Source organism: Callorhinchus milii, unplaced genomic scaffold (genome assembly GCF_018977255.1).
Source record: "Callorhinchus milii isolate IMCB2004 unplaced genomic scaffold, IMCB_Cmil_1.0 Scaffold21, whole genome shotgun sequence".
In the NCBI taxonomy this organism is placed as follows: Eukaryota; Metazoa; Chordata; class Chondrichthyes; order Chimaeriformes; family Callorhinchidae; genus Callorhinchus; species Callorhinchus milii.
Window position 1 is genome coordinate 9,080,624 of NW_024704762.1, and position 18,903 is coordinate 9,099,526.

An 18,903-nucleotide genomic window follows, 5' to 3' on the forward strand; every position below is an offset into this window, starting at 1 on the left:
ACAGGCAAAAACCCAGATATAGCTATCCGGAAAGATTGGACGGGTTAGAGCTTTTCTCTCTGGGGTTGAGAGGGCATCTGATAGAGGGATTTAAGATTCTGAAAGGATTTGATAAGATGTTTGATAGTTTGACAGGCTGCTTCCACTTATTAAGAGTCTAAAACGGGAGGATAAGCAAGCCAGTAACAGATCTAAAAGTGAGTTCAGGAAGAAATTCTTTACCCAGAGGGTGGCGAGAATGTGGAACTCACTGCTGGAAGCTGCGGTTGAAGCAAAAAGCATCAATGTATTTAAGAGGAAACTCGTAGACATGAGGGAGAAGGGAATAGGCGGGTGTAGGAGAGGGGAACAGAAGGGTGGATGCTCACATTGAGCTTAAACAACTGCACGGACAGGTTGGGCCGAAATGCCCTGTTTTTGTGCTGTATCATTCTATGCAATGGGAAAATCAGAGGCAGGTGCATGAAAGAGAGGGGAAATGGATGAAACAACAACAACAACAACAACAACAAAAGAGGATTAATGCTTGTCAAAAGGGATTGGGGAACCGGAAACTGAGCAGTAAAAGGGGAACTGTTATGAAATTGATTAATTTTCATGGAATCATAGATCGTTTCAGCACAGAAATTCGTCACTTTAAAAATTCTGCTTGGAATGATCCCCGTGAACAACCCCCTCCCTACACCCACCACCGCAGAGGGTGGGTTAGTTTGGTCCAAGGGGGTTGAATTATTATAGCCGTAAAGGATGAGTGGATAAAATTCTAAATTCAGACCAAGCGACAGAGAGAGAGAGAGAGAGAGAGGAGCTGGCGTGGAAATCCTGATCCCAGCGCCAGACCTGCGGGTTATAAATAGCTCGATAGAGTAAAACGCAGCGTCTAAGCAACAGATTTCCGACGCGTTAAAAACAGCCTGTGCCTCAGGGAATTCATTGCGTCTGCCTGCCTGCATCAGCACCACGGCAAAAGATAGAAAGGGCAGCATCCGTTGCCGTGGAGACCCTGACATCATCTGACGCAAACCTAGATAAATGGAGCAGGGCTAATGAACACGTCACAAGCACTGTCATAACAGGGTTGTAAAACCCATTCATACACAGGAAGTACAGACGCATAGGGAGCCTTTGGAGCATTTCAATTGACACCTCCCTTCTGGATGTCTATGAGCACGCTCGCCCCCCCCTCCCCACCGACCTAATCAGGCTCTATATTTGCCATGACATTCATGTTAGCTCCCACCCCAAGTGCTTTTTATCCTACGCAGCTTTAAAGTGTAGAATGTTTAACAATGATAAGAGTATGTTTGTGTTTTCTAAGCTGCGTTTGCATTACTCCTTCTCAGCGTGTGAGAGGCATTTAATATTCAAAGGTGACACTCGCCCCCTACAGCAGCTCGCCGTGGGTGGTGAGATTAGGTCATAAACCCTACACTGAAATTATCAGCCTCCGTCCAAAGGGCTCACAGCCCACACTGCAGTGATGTTTTATGTTTCTTGGCAACCTTCTGTCTCACTTGGCTGTGCGAGAAAGGAGGCATTAAAAAAAAGGTAAGTGTGTGTGTGTGTGTGTGTGTGTGTGGTGGGGGTGGGGAGGTGTTGGAGTGGAATGTAAGATTAGATTACAACCGGAACAATTATGCTGATATGATTCCTCACGAGTAGTTGTTTTCGCAGATGCTCTCCACTCCCTGGCTGATCATAAACTGCTTGCCTCACAACCTCTCACACACAAACTCATGGTACTGCTGACGAGCAAAGCCTCACATCATCTTGGCTCCAGTCAAAAAAGTCCGTACGTCTACCCTGAAGACAGGAAGACATTAACCGCCGACAGCATGTCCGCAGGGTCGCATTTAATACAGCATTTATATCGTCAAAATGTCTCAAAGCACTTTACAGTAATTAGGATGAGATGGAATGGCTATTTCTGGGTGAATGTGACAACCAATTTGCACACAGCAAAATCCCAGAGTCAGGAGGTGAATGGTTCATTTGGCCAACACAGTGGAAGAAACTTTTTTTTCCCTATTTACCTGAACTAACAGGCAGGACCTCCGTTTCACACCTCTGACAATACAGCACCCCCACCCCCCCGCCCCTCAGCTACTGGAGTGCCAGCCTTACACTGAGTTCAAAGTCCTTGATGTGGAGCTTGAACCAACAACCGTCTAACCGAGAGGCAAGAGAATTACTAACTGAGCCAAGCCGCTACATACACTTTTCGGCAGGTCAACTCGAAATTGGTACCCAGGCTTCATGTGTGTTTTTTCCAACCCCACCTCACCCCACCCCAGAGACACTCAGCTACTCTTTTCCAATCGCCTCCCAAACCGCCCCCCACTTCTTGACGACGATTGCAACATTCTTTAAGTGTTGGGGTGGGGCCGACATCATTGCACGAATGAGAATGTTGCCACACAATTTAGGACAATAAACAATAATTAATAGCCTTTCGTGAAAATTATTTGCAAGATGGATTAGTTGCGTTAAAAAGTGGAACTGGAATCGGTGTTTGTCAATCAGCGATTGTAGGTCAATTTGGGAAATTAAATAGATTAGGTTGAACACCACAGCTGGGGGTTTATATATTCTATTACAAAACATACATTTTGAAATGAGTAGTTCCTCTTTTTTTTAAAGAAAAATAAAGAACTGAACTACAGATGTAGGCAGAAAATGCGGGGAATTGATTCGCTCCAGTCATGAGCAGGAACGTCAAAGAAAACCACAAGTACGTAGTCTATACGAAGCTTTGCCGGGAATGGTTCACAGTGTTGTGCTTCCGTGCCCACACACTCGAGATAAACTCTGTGCTTCTACCAGGTGAAAAGGCAACAGTCAATAAATTTTGAGATAAATCGTTCAATCTTATGGCTCTGGGGCATTCCCTTGCAGGGCAAGCCTCCTCATAGAAAAATATGATTCGAAGTCCACAAGGACATTTCACTCCTTCGGTAAACTTGGGATTATACATTAACTCCAAACATAAAACACAATATTATATATTGGCTTTAGATCACAAAATAATCTGGGTGGGATGTGCGTTGCATGTCTCAAGGTCAGTCAGACAGTGATGGAATTACACATATATTGCTCATCCTGAGAGAAAAATCATTGCCAACCCATTATCGCTCCATTGGGTTACACTGCTTCTAACTTGTCTCCTTTTGTGCTGTAAATTTTTATGTATAGGAGACTGGAAATCCAAATGTAAGTTTTTTTTTAAATTAAAGGCTGTTATTTTCTTTTTCTTTATTTTAGTAACTCGATTTTAGAACTGAAGAGGAATTTTCTGAAAATTAAACTGTCCAAATGGAGATTTATATTTTAAAAAATAAAAGGTTTGTTCCCTCCAGACTGGTGCCTCCTATTGTGTGGATTCAGAACCACATTAATATAAATAATAATCCTTACATTTGATATAGACAGAGTGTCAGCTTAAACAACGTGATTCCAGGTCCCGATGTGGATTTTGAACCCACAATCTTCTGACTCAGAAGCAAGAGCGCTATCCACTGTGCCAGGCTGACAAATTGGGAGAGAACTGGGGTGAGGTAGATGGGCAAAAGATGGGTCCATCTTTAGATAGCATCTCTCGCACAGGGCAGTGTCCCAGAGCGCTTAAAATGAGAAAGGAGAGAAATACTAATAAAAATAAAATGTATCCACAGAAATGGCAGATTTTTTGATTTCAGGACTGCAACATGTTTTCCACATGTAGAATCTGAAACCGATTTTTCTGGTGCAGATGAAACGATAAGCGAGTATTAACCACGAGCTGCTCGCAACATTTTGTTAAATAAATGGTTATCTCAGACCCGCTGTGGGAAATCATGCCCTCACACATGAAAACTCTAGATGTGCTACTTGGATTAACGATTCTAGATAGATGTACCTAGGTGATTAGAGCACTCACCTCGCAAGCGAGAGGACTTAGGTTTGATTCCCCAACTGATCACTCACTACACTGGAACGCTGCTGTGGGCAAATGGCTGTCGCATTTCACCCGCAAACTATACAGGCAATTCACTTTTCAGTATATTCTGTGAATTGCTTTGAGACGTCTCCAAGACGTGATAAGGCGCTATATCAAATGCAAGGATTTTTTCTTAGTACCGTCTTGTGCCAGATTTTTACTGTTGCGCTCAACAAGTAAAAAAAATCATTTTTAAAAAAATGTGTATATTGTTGCTGCTTCAGGTTAAAGGTGTGCCAACTCCACATAGTGCTTTCTCTCTTGCATTCTGTGCCAAGCCTCTACAGCACTGAAGCTTATCCCTAGCAATTGCACAAGAGCAGTTTGCAGGAACTTGCTCTCAAAATTCCACCCTTATCCACTTCTCGGCTCAGTGCGAGTATGGGTGTGCACAGAGAGAAGGGATCAACTGCTCAAACTATTTCTAAAGGATAAGTAAGGTTCCTTCAAGCTGAAGTCAGAAACCAGACAATTAATCTCTATTGCCCACACAATGTACAAAACGATCAGTCAGTCATGAAAATATTCCCACTTTTGAATATGGTCTATTCAAGCCCTCTGAAGCCCTACACAGGTTTGTAGATGAATGGAACTGCTAAGTGGTAGCACTTTTAAACTCGACGCCAGCGGATTGCACAATCTGATCAAACAGGAAATGCGAGTCTCGGTCAGGTCCGAGAACAACAAGGTTGTTTTTATTGAAGGAACCTTGGAACATTTGTGTGGTAACTCCCAGCTGCTGAAGGCATCACACCCCTTTGAAAATTCCACACACCTTTCAGTCTCCAGAATGTCAGCAGATCACACCCACATACACTACACTAAACCTGTGATTATCCCTAGGGGTTGTAGTGGCTCACCCAAAGTCCAGATTTATCAATAAGCTGCTTTCCAGAATGAATTTGTGAACTGTGTGTAAGACACCTGAGAGAAGGAGAAGCAACAGTCTTTAAGAAAACTATCCAAGAGAGAAAATCTTTCTAGTTCCGGCATCAACAGCAACCGAATTCCAGTTTGTCAGCCACGCACTTGTCTCCCGGTGGGCCAGATTCATCACGAATCAAATGCTCTCTAGAGTCAACGTTCGTTTCACAATTCAACGGCACCACAGCCACAGATACTATTTCCCACAAGTGGTTTGACTATTCATACTCTCGGTAATTTTAAGGGTTTTTTTTTGGGGGGGGGGAAGAGGAAAAGAACCTTTTTTTTGATAAACACATAATTTCTGTAGATCAAAACTCCCAAGTGGATTTTCATCCAAACTCTAGAAGCTCAATATGCATCAGTCAGACTTTTTTTTAAAAAAAACATTTGTTTTCTTTTAATTCAGGTCATGTCAGGCTGTAAAACACACACAAGCTTTTTAACTCCATTTCCCAAATCTCTAATTTAACTCAAAAGCAACAAAAGCTAATGTGAAACAGAATTGCCTTAAACTTCCCAAAATAATCATCTTTGCATTTGATAATAATCCTCATAATAATCCTTGCCTGATCACGTCATTGAGATGTCTCAAAGGGCTTCACAGGATATACTGTAAAGTGTATCCTGTGAAGCGCTTTGTGTATTTTGTGTAAATACACAAAGACTGTGTATTTAGTGAGTGAAACGCGGCAGCTAGTTGCTCACAGCAGTGTCCCACAAGCAGCCATGGAGTGAGTGAACAATTTTATTTGGGGGATTGTCGGCCAAGACACTGGGAGAAACTCCCTTCTCTTTTTGAATAGTGCCATATGATCTTCAACTTCTATCTGAATAGGCAGATGGGACCTTCGTTGACATCTTATCCAAAGGACGGCACCTCTGACAACACAACATCCCCCCCACCCCCAGCGTTGCATTGGACTATGTGAGCTAGTCAGCTTAGACTATGTGATTCCAAGTGCCGATATGGGGACTTGAATCCCGGCCTTCTGACTCAGAAGCGATAGTGCTCCCACCGCTCCAGGCTGACACAGAAAAGCATATACGATGCAACACGGGAACTGAGCTTTCACTCACAGCATCATAAATTTTTAACTTTTTTTGGTTAAAAAAAAGACTTTTATTTCAATGAAGGCTTCTGCTTTAGTCAGTCTGAAAGAACTTATCAGGTGTATTTGAGAGAAGGCTTCTGTGAAATGGGAAAAGATAGCATTGATACTCAGACGTAATATCTGGCCATTTCATATCACATCTGCGGGAGCATTCACTGAGCAAAAACTACAAATTTAACAGCGATGGGGAAATGAATGGAGGCATGGATGATCCCACAGACAACCACAGTCGCCCTTCTACTTGGGAACCGTTTCCCATGTACGACACTTGTTTCAGCTTGTTTAAGTAGAGCCTTTAGCCTTTCACACAAGGACAATTGAGCTGGGATTTTAAACTGATACCTGCCTATGTGACCAACATAAACCTGAACTTACGCTCTCTGCGAAGGGCTGAAAACATCCATTGTCTGGCCTGATATGTTTTTTGAAAAGGAAACGGGTGATAGACATACAACTGTACTCCCACTCAGCTCTATTTCTCTCTTAACACCCAATTCAAGTTAAACAGCTTCAAACATTCCCACTTGCACTGACTTCACTCCTCCTGATCTGTAGCTCTGCAAACCACATGTTAGCGACTCGAAAAAGATACTTAAGTCAAAAGGATATCGACTCAAGAGAAGAAAACGTCCGTCCGAATGGTTATTAAATCCAAGTTATTCTCTCTGTGCTGTCCAAGACTTCGTAAAGTAGCATTTTAATTCACAAAAAAATCTTAAGTCACTAAATCCCAATTTGCTGACCTGGGTGCCGGCATTTACAAACTTCAAAATAATTGGTGTAGAAAACGAACAAGTCAGAATGTGGCTCGCTATCATAGCAGGCGGGACACCCCCGAGGGCACGAGACGCCATCTTGTCGCTCACTGCTTTTTGCCGCTGGGTAGCTTTCCGGGTTTCTTGTCTTGCTGTCCTCTGCCGGCGCCTGGCATTCCCCGACCACGGCCACCGAACACACCTATCAACGGATAAGGGACACGCTTTACATTAGCCCAAGTGCAGGGAATTCACTGCTCATTCTCTTATTACACAATAATATTTCTTGCCTTTGATATAGCGCCTTATTGCGTCGTTGAGACATCTCAACAGAATATACTGTATACTTTGTGGGCGAAACGCGGCAGCCAATTGCGCACAACGGGGTTCTTACTTACTGCAAGGTAAACAGAGGCACGTAGAGTAAGGAAACTTGCCTAAGGCAAGAATCGAACATGGGTTCTCTCGCTTGTGAGGCGAGCGCTCTAACCAATGCTCTTCAGAATTCCCAACAGCTTTGAAGTTTCCATTTTTTACAGTATGCATTTATTTTGATGCTTGTTTTTTTTTCTACACATTACCTTTGAATGAAACTTTAACAACAATAACAAGGAAACAGTAAGGTGGCCCTAGCTGGCCCTCTGGCTCCATACCTCGCCCGGCTCCGCCTCCGCGCCCCTTCTGTTGCTGCTGTTTCTGTTGCTGGATGCTGCCGCGCCCTCTGCCCTTTGACACCACTTCCTCTTTCACCATGTCGATGATTTCATCCGGGATTCGGAGGTACTTGATGGTGCTCCCTCGGATGTAACACTCTGGCATTTTCCAGAATTTATCCCCGTCCTGTGACAGAGAGGAGAAAGAAACCATTAGATAAAATAGTAATAAATAATATTCCTCACATTTGATATAGCGCCTTATTACGTCACGAAGACGTCTCAAAGCGCTTCACAGAATATACTGTAAAGTCTAGTGACTGTGTACTTTGTGGGCAAAAGTAAGGAAACTTGCCTAAGGCTGCATCTCGCCTAGGAGTTGCGAGGTGAGCCCAATTCTTTTTCCCAGCCAACTTGTACACCTCAGGCAGGAAGACATGGATCCCTGTATACTGTCCAAGAAAAGCTAAAAAAAATTCCCCCTGCTAAAGCACAACTGACCGCCGTGTAAATTCCTATCCCGATTCCAGGAACCTGCTAGAGAAACTTGTCCAAAGTTCTAAACCATAAATAGTTGGCTTCAGTTCCTGCCTCTTCCCAAACTCTTCTCTCCAATTTCAGTCGCTCGCTTTGATCTCCTGCTGGTCAGGACTGCAGTGCAGCGCACTTCTTAATCTTCAAAGAGCAGAAACGTTGGGAGGCTGCAGGCGTTGGCTAGCAGCCCTGTTAGTGAAACACTGTCAGTAATCAGAATCCTGACTAGTTGAAAACTGAAAATCAGGGCAAAACCTCCAGCCCCATGCACCTTACAACAGTTGGTTTAGCTCCAGAAACAGTGGGGGACAACAGTCTGCGAATATCTGTTGCAGGTAAAGGCGATGTCCATGGACCGTAAAGGAAATCAGGAATTATTTTCAAACCAGAATAAAGAACCAGAGATTCGACTCCAAGATAATCCTAATCTGCTCTGACACTTCCGCCATGATACCCCCTACACGCTGAATTCGCTTTGAGATGTCTCGAAGATGCGATAAGGTGCTATATCAAATGCAAGGATTATTATTATAATTCTCCCTTTGCCTTGCAACTTCTACCCCTGCCTTCAAAATTTACTTGAACTTCATAAAGCATTTACTGGATCAAACAAAGAATAATTTGCAAGGATGTGGGGAAAGAGGGAGGGAGAGTGGGACTGATTGGGCAGCTCTTCCAAAGAGCTGGCACGGGCACAATGGGCCAAATGGCCTCCTTGTGTGCTGTAATATTCTATGATTCTATGAACACCCAATTTAAGAATATATGAAAGGGCAGCGTTCAAACCCAGTGACTTGTCTCTACAGCAATGAGGAGCACAGCACAGCCCTGCTCCCACCTCGCTCTCAGTTAATCCATGAGTAGAAGGGTGTTGCAGATGAAAGTGATTTGAGAAACTTGGACGAGGACACGCCTTATCCAACATAATGTGTGCATGTGTCAGAAAGGCTCTCACTTGCAGCAAATATCTATCTGAAAGGAACAAGCTGACACATGCTGCCACCCAATGGTTACACAGGAGTACTGATATTAAAACGGTTCAGGAATAAAACGCTTTTAAAAAATTTATAAAACTCTCTCTCCGCCCCCCACCTCGCCGATGCTCTCCGCTTCCCCCTCTCTCTCTCCCCCTCACCATTATTCTTGTGAGAGACAGCTGGGTATTTCTTGGGGATTGGGGAGGGGAAAGAAGAAGCAAAACCACAGCCCTTTTAAAACAGTTATTAAAGTCCTTTTCCCACATCCCTTTTCTTAAGCAGAGCAAATGTTGCGTGAGGTTAACAACTTACCCGGGATGTACAAATAACTTCCCGCAGGTTAATGTTCATCCAATTGTCACAACTGACCAAGTGACCATTGTATGTCTCCCCATTCTTCAATTCGACGAGCTGATAAACAGAAAGTATATTTTATTGATGGTCAGAAATCACAAAATATAGTCAATTCACTTCACAATATATTCTGTGAAGTGCTTTGAGACATCTCAATGACCTGATAAGGCGCTATATCAAATGCAAGGATTGTTATTATTCTAGCTCACTGATTGCTGTTAGAGCGCTGGTGGTGGAATCATGACACGCTCAGGCTCGGAACTTCCAAAAGTTCACTTGATGATCCCAAAACAACAACTTGCAGTCATAGAGTGCGTGGTCAATTAAAGAACCAAGATCAAAGATACGTTTCTAAGAAGCACACCATTTCCACACATTCCCGACATCTCTAGCTTGCTCCACGTTCCCCCAGCCCCACCACAGCATGAACCTTGTCTTCATCCTCTAGATCTCTCCTCTGTAATCCATCTGCCTCACTACCTCTTTCTCTTTTAAAAGTCACCTAAAACTTCTCTTTAATAGCACTTTCTGCCACCTACCTCCTATCTCCATTTACACTGATAAAGCACCTTTCACTTTGGGATGAGATGTTTCAGTGTGCTTCACATCACTGACTGGGACCCTGAGCTTCGGTGGGGGGGGGGGGGGGGGAGGGGGGAGAGAAAAGTGGCGGAAATGAGGAAGACATTTGACAGGAGAGTTCCACACAGCACAACTTCCCTTCCCTTCCTAACCAAACAAAGTGGACACACTATCTCGTGGTTGAGAGGCAAGAAGTGTTTTTATTGAGGCGTTGCCATTTCCTGTAGACACAAAAATGTCACCAGAACTGATCACTGAATTGTCGGAAGGACATGTGCAACAGGTAGCACCTGACCACTGTCAGTTTTGACACCCAGATCCGCAGGCTGAGACCTTACACTTCCCACTCAATGTCCTGGGCCACAAGCCAAACTCGGCTGTGACTGGAGGAAGCACAAACACTCAATTGCTTCCCAATTCCAAATTCGGACTTGAAGTTGCTGGAGGAACACAATATTTTGTACTCTGTATGTACAAACGACAGGATTAGGAATGGAAACAAAGGAGACTGCAGTGTAAGGGGAAGGATCTTGTGTGACTGGAATGCAGCTTAAAGCACGGAAATTCACTGAACTGAACTGTTGTGAATTCCACCCAACAATCATTCATCACGCCCATGGCTTTCCTCTCGCTAGGAAAAAGTTCACTTGTCGGACTGAACCCTGAAACTGAAATGGTTTTAAATCACTCGGCTCTGAATGTCTCCAGGAAAGGACTCGCCCAGATTTAGAAATATTTTGCTGCAGAGGAGGGCTAACTAAGAGCGTAGTGGGGAAACAGTCTGAGGGAAGTTTCCATTCCTAGAGCAATGTCAAGCAGGTCTCAGATAGATTCCTACCATTTCCTACCTTTTGGCTGGCAATTGAATTTTGAGCCAAGAATGGAGAGAATTAATATTTTACTCGTCTGCAGTCAATAGAGTGACACGTGCCCCAGATTACACATACACCATAATTGAACCGTCAATTACGACATGGGAATGCTTCTCATTACTTTTGAGGATATACGTAACCAAGTACATCAGTCACGATAAACCCCTGCATAATGTCTCCCCTTAGATGATGTAGGGTGACATGGTTTGGGTGAAGCTGCTTTTATTTTTTAAAACATAAAGTAGCATAAAGAATTAACATTTTATCCAATTCCATTACAAGGCGGTGCGCTAAAATTGGCCGTTGGTCAGTGCTTCCAGGTTTAGGCCACCGACAATATCAGTTTCTGAACAATGCTCACATGTACAGCACACGGGAAGTGATGTAAGTGGTGACCTGATGATTATCCTAGAAGCGCTGTACGCTGGAAGCCCCCTAGTTGACAGCCAAAACACGTACTGTTCTTCTGTATAGTTCAGGTCCACATACGCCTGTGCTATTTGCCACAAGTCTCTCAACTCGAATTTGAAACCGTCCCCAAAGTAGCCTTCTGAGAAGTTAGAAACAGGAATTTGCAACCACCATAGTCCCTCTATCTCAGACTGGAGGAGGGGTGAAAGATAGGAAGAGAAATTAATTTAAGCTGACACCAAAGTTATGTAAAAATGTGACTGTCCCGAGGATTGGAAACTTCCACCCACACACAATATATTTGCCAACTCAACTGAAAAAGGAACTGGGTGACAAGTACCCATCCACCTGACTATCTGATCCCAGCAAAGACACCAACTCACTTGTGTGCTTCAGACCAGATTATCAAGTTTGGATTATTCGGTTTGAGATTCACAGCATTATATAAATAGCTGGCAGTCTTCTCTTTGTTACTGGCTAAATTATTCTGAAAGAGGAAATCATCGGGTGCAAAACTGGGGGAAGGGGTAGTGAGGGAAGGAGCAAGGAGGAGGATTTTAGAGAAACTTCCACCCAGATTACAAGACTCAACAACAACTTGCATTTCTATAGCGCCCCTCACAAAGGGTAGCAGCCAAGAGCACTTGACTCAATCTCAAAACAGGTTGGGTCATCCCGTAAAGGAGCAGGAAGCCGTGCAAAAGGTGTGAAAAGGGGTAGAAACTCTGAGCCAGACTTAGCAGGTTCCCAATGATAGAAGGCGATTACAAGACTATTCACGCAGGATTACAGCCCCAGATGACGATTTGAGCTCCGAATCTGCTCACAACCACTGCACTAATTTGGTGCTGTCTCACTCACCATCGGATGGTTCTGAGCAGTCTTCAGTAACGAGAGTGGAAGCTGAAGAGAAAAAGAAAAGTGAAAGAAATTGAAATGTTGTCAGGATTCTTCACCATAAAAGCAAAATAAAACATTGTGCAAGAAAGGACTTGTGCCTTTATAATAGCTTATAACATCAAAAGGTCTTCACAAGTAATTTCTGACAAAAGCAGCGACTGTTTTTGTTGGCAATGGTCCAGAGACCATGTCGAAATATAATTTCTCTCCCATCCTCAAAACTAGCTCTAGCAGGACTGGAGAGTTCTAATATTTGTGTATATTGTTTGTAGTTATGGTTATTTAATGAGATTTGTCGCTTTGGCATGAAAGAGTGAGGGAAAGGAAGAACTATCTTCATATCTTTATAAAATATACTCCTTTGCTAAGGCACTCCTGCTACGCATCATTTATATCCTCCGGTAAAGGACCTCCCAGCAGTACTTTACAGTGAGTGAGTGTGGACAACCTCTCCAGTCATGGAGGGAGAGTTGAAGCCAAACTTCTTCCAATGACCTGGCCAAGAATCTCCCGGAGAATAAAACTGGTCCTTCGCTTTCTGGCTGTTGGTGGGACATGCACCGCTGCTTGCAAATTAACCAGTGCCTGTACAGTAATACCCTTATCGAATGCAAGGATTATTACCTAATCTAACCTCAGTGCCTGCTGGGTGAACGGCAAAAGAAAATCAGGTGCAATTGGCACTCCATCACCCACCCACCCACTTGCTCGGAGAGGCAAGTGTGTGGGACACAAGGGGGAAGACCAACCGCAGGGCTGTGCTCCCTGTTATGTCCTCCCCCACCCTTCCCAACCAACATTAACATAAAATACTTTTTTTTTCCCTAAATAAAATGATGTAGTTATATATATATATATATATATGTGTGTATTTAAAAAAACACATTTTTTGTGGGAACCAACAAACCGGTCCAAAAGTGTGTGGGTGTGTGTGTGTCAGTGTTTGGGGGGGGGGGGGGAGGGGGGGAGAGAAGAGGGGGAGAATGAGGCAGAATCTGGGCATTGACATGAGCAGAAAGTTATGGCTCCAAAAAAAAATAGGCCACAAAAATGTGTGGAGTTGAGAGCTCTCCTCAGGAGCCAATGGGGAAAGATTAATTAATCAGGAACACGACGCGTTATTTTTTCTCTCTCTCTCTCTTTCGGCGGGTGGGGGAGAGAATGGGGTAAATATTAAAAGCGACTCCCGGGATATTTAACAACTGGGGGGGAAAAAACTCACCATTTTCTAACGATTTTCTCCCTGTGAAGAAGAAGCCTCTTCTTCTGGTTGCCAGGCGCTCGTCACAACCTACCCCGCTTGCTGCCCCGCCCCGCCCCCTGACGGATTGACCGACTGCGGCCTGAGCCAATCCCAGGCGAGGAATCGTCAACCCCTCGCCCTCGCTCCCCGCCCTCGACACCCGACCCAACCAATAGGCGCGGGTGGGGGGGGGAGAGGAGCGCGCGCGGAGGGGACCCGCCCACCAGCAGGTTCGGTTGACGCTGCGCGCTGCGCGCTCGCTCGCCGCCGTAAAGCGTGGGTGCGTGCGTGCGGCGCGGTGACGTAAACGAACCGTCCTGCCGTAAAGCGGTTGCTGTGTGTGTGTGTGTGGAGCAAAACACTTTCTTTTATTAAGTGACTTAAATATGGTGGTGTGTGTGTGTGGGGGGTGTGGGGGGGGGGGAGAAGGGGTGGGGGGGGTCTGAAAGATAATTTAGGAGGAAACTTCTTCACGCAGAGGGAATGCGGGACTGAAGCCGAGAGCGCGATAATAATAATATAATAATAATAATAATCCTTGCATTTGATATAGCGCTTTTCACGTCGGGAGGACGTCCCAAAGCGCTTCACAGAACACACTGTAAAGTGAATTGACTGTATATTTGTGGGCGAACGCGGCAGCCAATTGCGCACAGTAATGTCCCACAAACAGTCGTGGATTGAAAATGACCAATTTATTATTGTTTTTGGTTTTGGAGGAATATTATTAGGCTCTGTGTGGAGTAAGGAAACTTGCCCAAGGTTTCGCCCTCTGCCTGGAATTGAACTCAGGTCTCTCACTTGCAAAGCGAGTGCTCTAACCACTGAGATACAGGACACGCCGTAACGCGGAGGGGGGCGCGCGTGCGTCCTGGGGGCGCAAGCGCGGCCCTACCCCCACCCCCCCCCCCCCGCGGCTTTGCACGTTACTAATAACACCGCTAATGACGCGCAGCGGCCGGCTGGCTCGCCGATTCGCACCTGATACGAGAGCTGCCTATCTCGCCCTCGGGCGCGCACGCGCGCGCAGGCGGTCAGTCTCCAGAGGATGCGTACCCTGACCCGGCGATGCGGAGAAGTATATATTGACCTGCGTCCGGAAGCGATACGTCCCAGGACCAGAGCCATCCGGGCGGCGAGCCCGGGTTTGTTTGTTCTCCCGAAACAACCGCCGTCATTCGTTTAAAGAATACGGGGACGGGGGGGTGGGGGGGGGTGACCTTCGCTTGCGTACACAAACATTCTTGTGTACAACAGCGCAGTGGTTCGCCCTGTTTCTACAATGGAAAAGTTTATATAACGTGCAGTTGTGTGAAGGTGGGGAGACCTGTACGCCCACAACCTTCTGACCCAGAAGCCAGATTCAAGGCTGTACTGCATCCCACAATAGATTCCTGTGCACCATTGTCCGTGAAAAGAGTTTCAAATCCTCTCGACGTTTTCTGTGTTGTGTAATTGTGGAACACAGAAACGGGAAGAGAAATTGTGAGTGACTCAGTCAAAGCGTGGAACCAGCAATGACAAGTGTAAGTACAGTAATATGATTATAACTAACTCAGCACCAGATTCCAACCTGTGACAGACAGACCGCCCATTGCTGCACTTCTGGTTGACTTTGTCCATCAGACCTTCAGGGTGCGCTGGTTAGCTTTTTTATTTGTAACTATCAGGCCTGAAAGCTTTATTTGAGAGTTATTGCTGTACTGTATAAATATTATGACTAATAATAATTGTTGCGTTTGATATAGCGCCGTATTATGTCGCTGAGACGTCTCAAAGCGCTTCACGTGATATACTGCAAAATAGTTTGACTATTTTGTGGGCAAAATTAGTGTAAATAACAACAAATTACATTTGTATAGCGCCTTTCACATCGGAAGGACCTCCCAAGGCGCTGGACACCAATATATAATGCATAAATATAAATTAATTGTATATTAAATTCATTTTATTATCTGATGCGGGAATCTGCGTGCAGGCTTCATCAAGAACGGAGAGCGCATTCCATCCCAACCTATCTCGGGGATCTCCATGATGTAGGTCATATGCATGGAATTCTCAGTTTGATTTTGAAGACTCTTAAGCACAGTGATGGGTTTCCCCAAGGGTCTGAGACCCGGCTGACCGCCCGCCCCCAAAAATGGTTCCAAAGGACATCTCTAGCTGTATTGGATGGGATTTCTCTCTGTGCAGCCACCTACTACTGTACAGAGCTTTGAAAGTACGGCTGAGACTTAGTAATAATAATGATGATCCTTGTATTTGATACAGTTGAGACTTGATGGGAGGTTGAGGTTTGGTACCACTTAATCAGATGAAAGTGTGCGTTGGAGACAGTACAGGAAGCCTCGCTGATGACTCTATCTCTGTCTCTCACCACCAGAGTGACTTCATGCAAATACAGAGAAACTTTCTGTCGAGAAGTTACTGTAGGATGAAAGTCTCTCTCTCTGTGTATCGCCCGCACTGGACTGAATAGGAAGCAGTGAGTTGGAAGCTTTATTTTCTACAGAGTCGATCACTTTTGCTTACTCCAAATTGATGTGCGTGTGTGTGTTTTTTTAGCTGTGGCTTAAATTCTGAAGCAGGAGGAAACTTGACAGCAAAGCAGTCTATTTATTGGTACAGACATGGGTCAGTGTGTGTGTGTGTGTGTGTTGTGTGAGAGTGTATATATGTGTGGGTGAGGAGGAACTGAAACAGGACACGTCAGTCAGTCATTCTGTGCTGTTATAGATGTAGTAGTTGGGTTTGGCCAGTGCTCTCATGTGAATCAGTCAGTGAGTAAACTCTGTTTTAAAATCCTTAAATAAAAAGCCAACGACTTTCCTGCTAAATGAAATCGTTGCAAATCTATCTGCATCTCTTTCCCTCTCTCTCTCTCTCTCTCTCTCTCCTCTCCAGTAACTTCATGCTGGAAGGTTTGTAAGTTTGTGTTGGGTTTCAGAGTGAGAAACAGATAAGTGATTTTTCTCTCTCTCCCTCACCCCCTCTTTCTATCTCTCTCCCTCTGTGTGTGTGTGTGTGTCTCTGTCTCTGTCTCTCTCCCACACAGAGATAGATAGAGCCATCAGCTCGTCCTGTCCTGTCCTGTCCTGTCCTGTCTACAACGCACACTTTCATCTGTTAAAACACTTTCTTTATCTGGGCTTTTGCAAGAGGACATTCAATTTGGGAGAGAGATGCCACAGAACAGTTGGCCACTGCGGATCTGTATCCCAGCGTGAGTCAGGGTGGGGGGTTCTTTAGGGGAGAGAGAAAGAACATTAAAGCAAATGATAACGTAACAGTTGATTATTGGGGCAGTTTGTCTGTACATATGATTGGGAGGAGGAGGAGGAGGAGGAGGAGGAGGAGAGCGAGAGATCACTGGTGTAATGTACTTTATTTGGATCGATCTGCGAATCTTAACAGAGATTTTGATCGCTGTGTCCAGGACAAAAATCCCACTCGTGTAACACCCGCCAGTGCAGTGTTGGCCACAGATGGCGACGCCCCATCTGGTTATATGGCTCTCTCTCGGGTCATGTTAACAGCTGTTGTCCTTACCTGTGGGTTTGTGTCTGACGGTGTGTGTGTGTGGTGTGTGTGATGTTTGCTGTGTTGCTGACTGACTGACTGACTGACTGCTGTGTGTCTTGTGGGTTCACGCTTTCCGTTTGGAACCTGTTGGAGCGAGTCAAGTCAATCAGATAAGCAACGGCACATCATTCTCTAACGCCTCCCTCCCTCCCTCCCTCTCACCCTCCCTCCCTCCCTCCCCATCCTCACTCACCCACAGCCTCTAGATCTTGGTGCAGGAGGTAACTTGTTTGCAGGCTGATCAGTGGGCGAGGATGTGACTGGTTTAAATGGTCACCTTGCTCCTTCACAAGTCATCCCACCCACCATACCCTCTGATTCGCTCCATGTTCTCTTGACATTAAACCATTAAGAACTCTTTTGTGTTACAGTCTTTCCAGAGAGCGAGCAAGAGAGAGCGAGCGAGCGCGAGACTGCCTCACTCACGCTGAAGCCTGGGGCAAGGGGAGGAAAGGTAAGCGTGTCTTGGACTTACAGTGCTTTACACTTGCTGAGAGTTATCTGTGCTTTAACATTGGAGAGTCTGAACAGTCTATTCAGATGGGTTCTGGTTTCCTTTGTAGATAATCCTTGCATTTGATATAGCGTCTTATCGCGTCTTCGGGACGTCTTAAAGCGCGTCACAGAATTATACTGTAGAGTGGAGGGACTGTATATTTTATGGGTGAAATGTGGCAGCCAACTGCACACAGCAGTGTACAACCACCAGCCGTGGATTGAGGATTCAACAGAATTAAATGGTTCGTGCTGTCACACATCTCATTTTCCACTGTCACCAAACTTTTTAAACTTAGCTTTGTTCCACAACTTGTTTTTTATCTTGTGGCTCGTGGTTGTAACAGTAATAATAAATGCTTTTGAGACAGTAATAATCTAATAATAATCCTTGTCCTTGATATAGCGCTTTATCGTGTCGTTGAGATGTCTCCAAGCACTTCACATATTATACTGCAGAGTGGATTGGCTTTGTATTTTGTAGGCGAAATGCCTATAAAGTTGTTGTCAAGTCGATTGGCGAAAATAATAATTTGATCACTCAATCCACGGCTGTTTGCTGAGTGCAATTGGCTGCTGCCTTTCACCCACAAAATATACAGTCAATTCAATTTACAGAATATTCTGGGAAGCGCTTTGAGACATCTCAAAGACGTGTTAAGGTGACATATCAAATACAAGAATTATTATTATTATTAGTGTTGAAACGTCTCAGAGTGCATCACAGGGTTGCCTCCGAGTCTGTAAGAAGCAAGGTAGCTGTTCTATGCACACTACATACAGTCGTGGCCAATTTGTCTGGGGGATTGCCGACCAACCCACCCCTCCTTCTCTTTTTCAGTAGTGTCCTGGGATTTCTAATGTCCTCCCGACAGATGGAATCTGTTTCATCTGAAGATGGCACCTTTGATAATGCATTTGCCTCACAGACTTATTGCTGTTAATAGAAAGGATCTGGTCTGTACTGAATTAGCTGGCCTTTGAATAATAATAATTTTATCCCATTTACCTGATATTGCTTCATGTGTACAACAGCAACAACAAAATTATATTTATAGAGCGCCTTTCACGTCGGGAAGCGCTCGACAGTCAGGGGTCAGGACCCGAGCATGGGGAGGGGTAAGGTAGGGGTGAGGGAAGGCAGAGAGGTGGGAAGGCGACCAAAGGCATGATCGAAGAGGAGAGTCTTGAGACCGGCCTTGAAGGAGGCAAGCGAGGAAGCGAGGCGAACGGACTGTGGGTTGGAATTCCAGAGTGTGGGGGCAGAGAGGCTAAAGCCCAGCCACCAATGGTACGGTGGGTCGAGCGGGAGACATGGAGCAGGCCTGAGCCCGCTGAACAGAGGGAGCGGGCAAGTTGTTAGGGAGTCCATTCAAGGAGGATGAGGGCAAAGTTATCGAGACCACTCCTGGCTTTTCTCTCTCCCTGACCCAGAGGAGCAAGGGAAAGGGTTTCCAGGACAGGATTCCAGAGAGTGGATGCACAGTGGCAGAAAGCAAAAACACGTTCCCTGAATCACGTCTTTGAGAC

The 18,903-nt window shown here is 45.1% G+C and overlaps 1 protein-coding gene across 1 annotated transcript; it reads right to left on the bottom strand.

Moving 5' to 3' along the window:
• Positions 1-5,989: 5,989 nt before the first annotated feature.
• lsm4 (LSM4 homolog, U6 small nuclear RNA and mRNA degradation associated) lies at positions 5,990-13,371 on the bottom strand. Its single transcript, XM_007898892.2, has 5 exons — positions 13,276-13,371; positions 12,015-12,056; positions 9,247-9,345; positions 7,424-7,610; positions 5,990-6,972 (listed from the first exon to the last, which is right to left on the bottom strand). Exons 1-5 carry the CDS (start codon positions 13,276-13,278, stop codon positions 6,878-6,880), a joined length of 426 nt encoding a protein of 141 aa, XP_007897083.1. The 5' UTR covers positions 13,279-13,371; the 3' UTR covers positions 5,990-6,877.
• Positions 13,372-18,903: the final 5,532 nt, after the last annotated feature.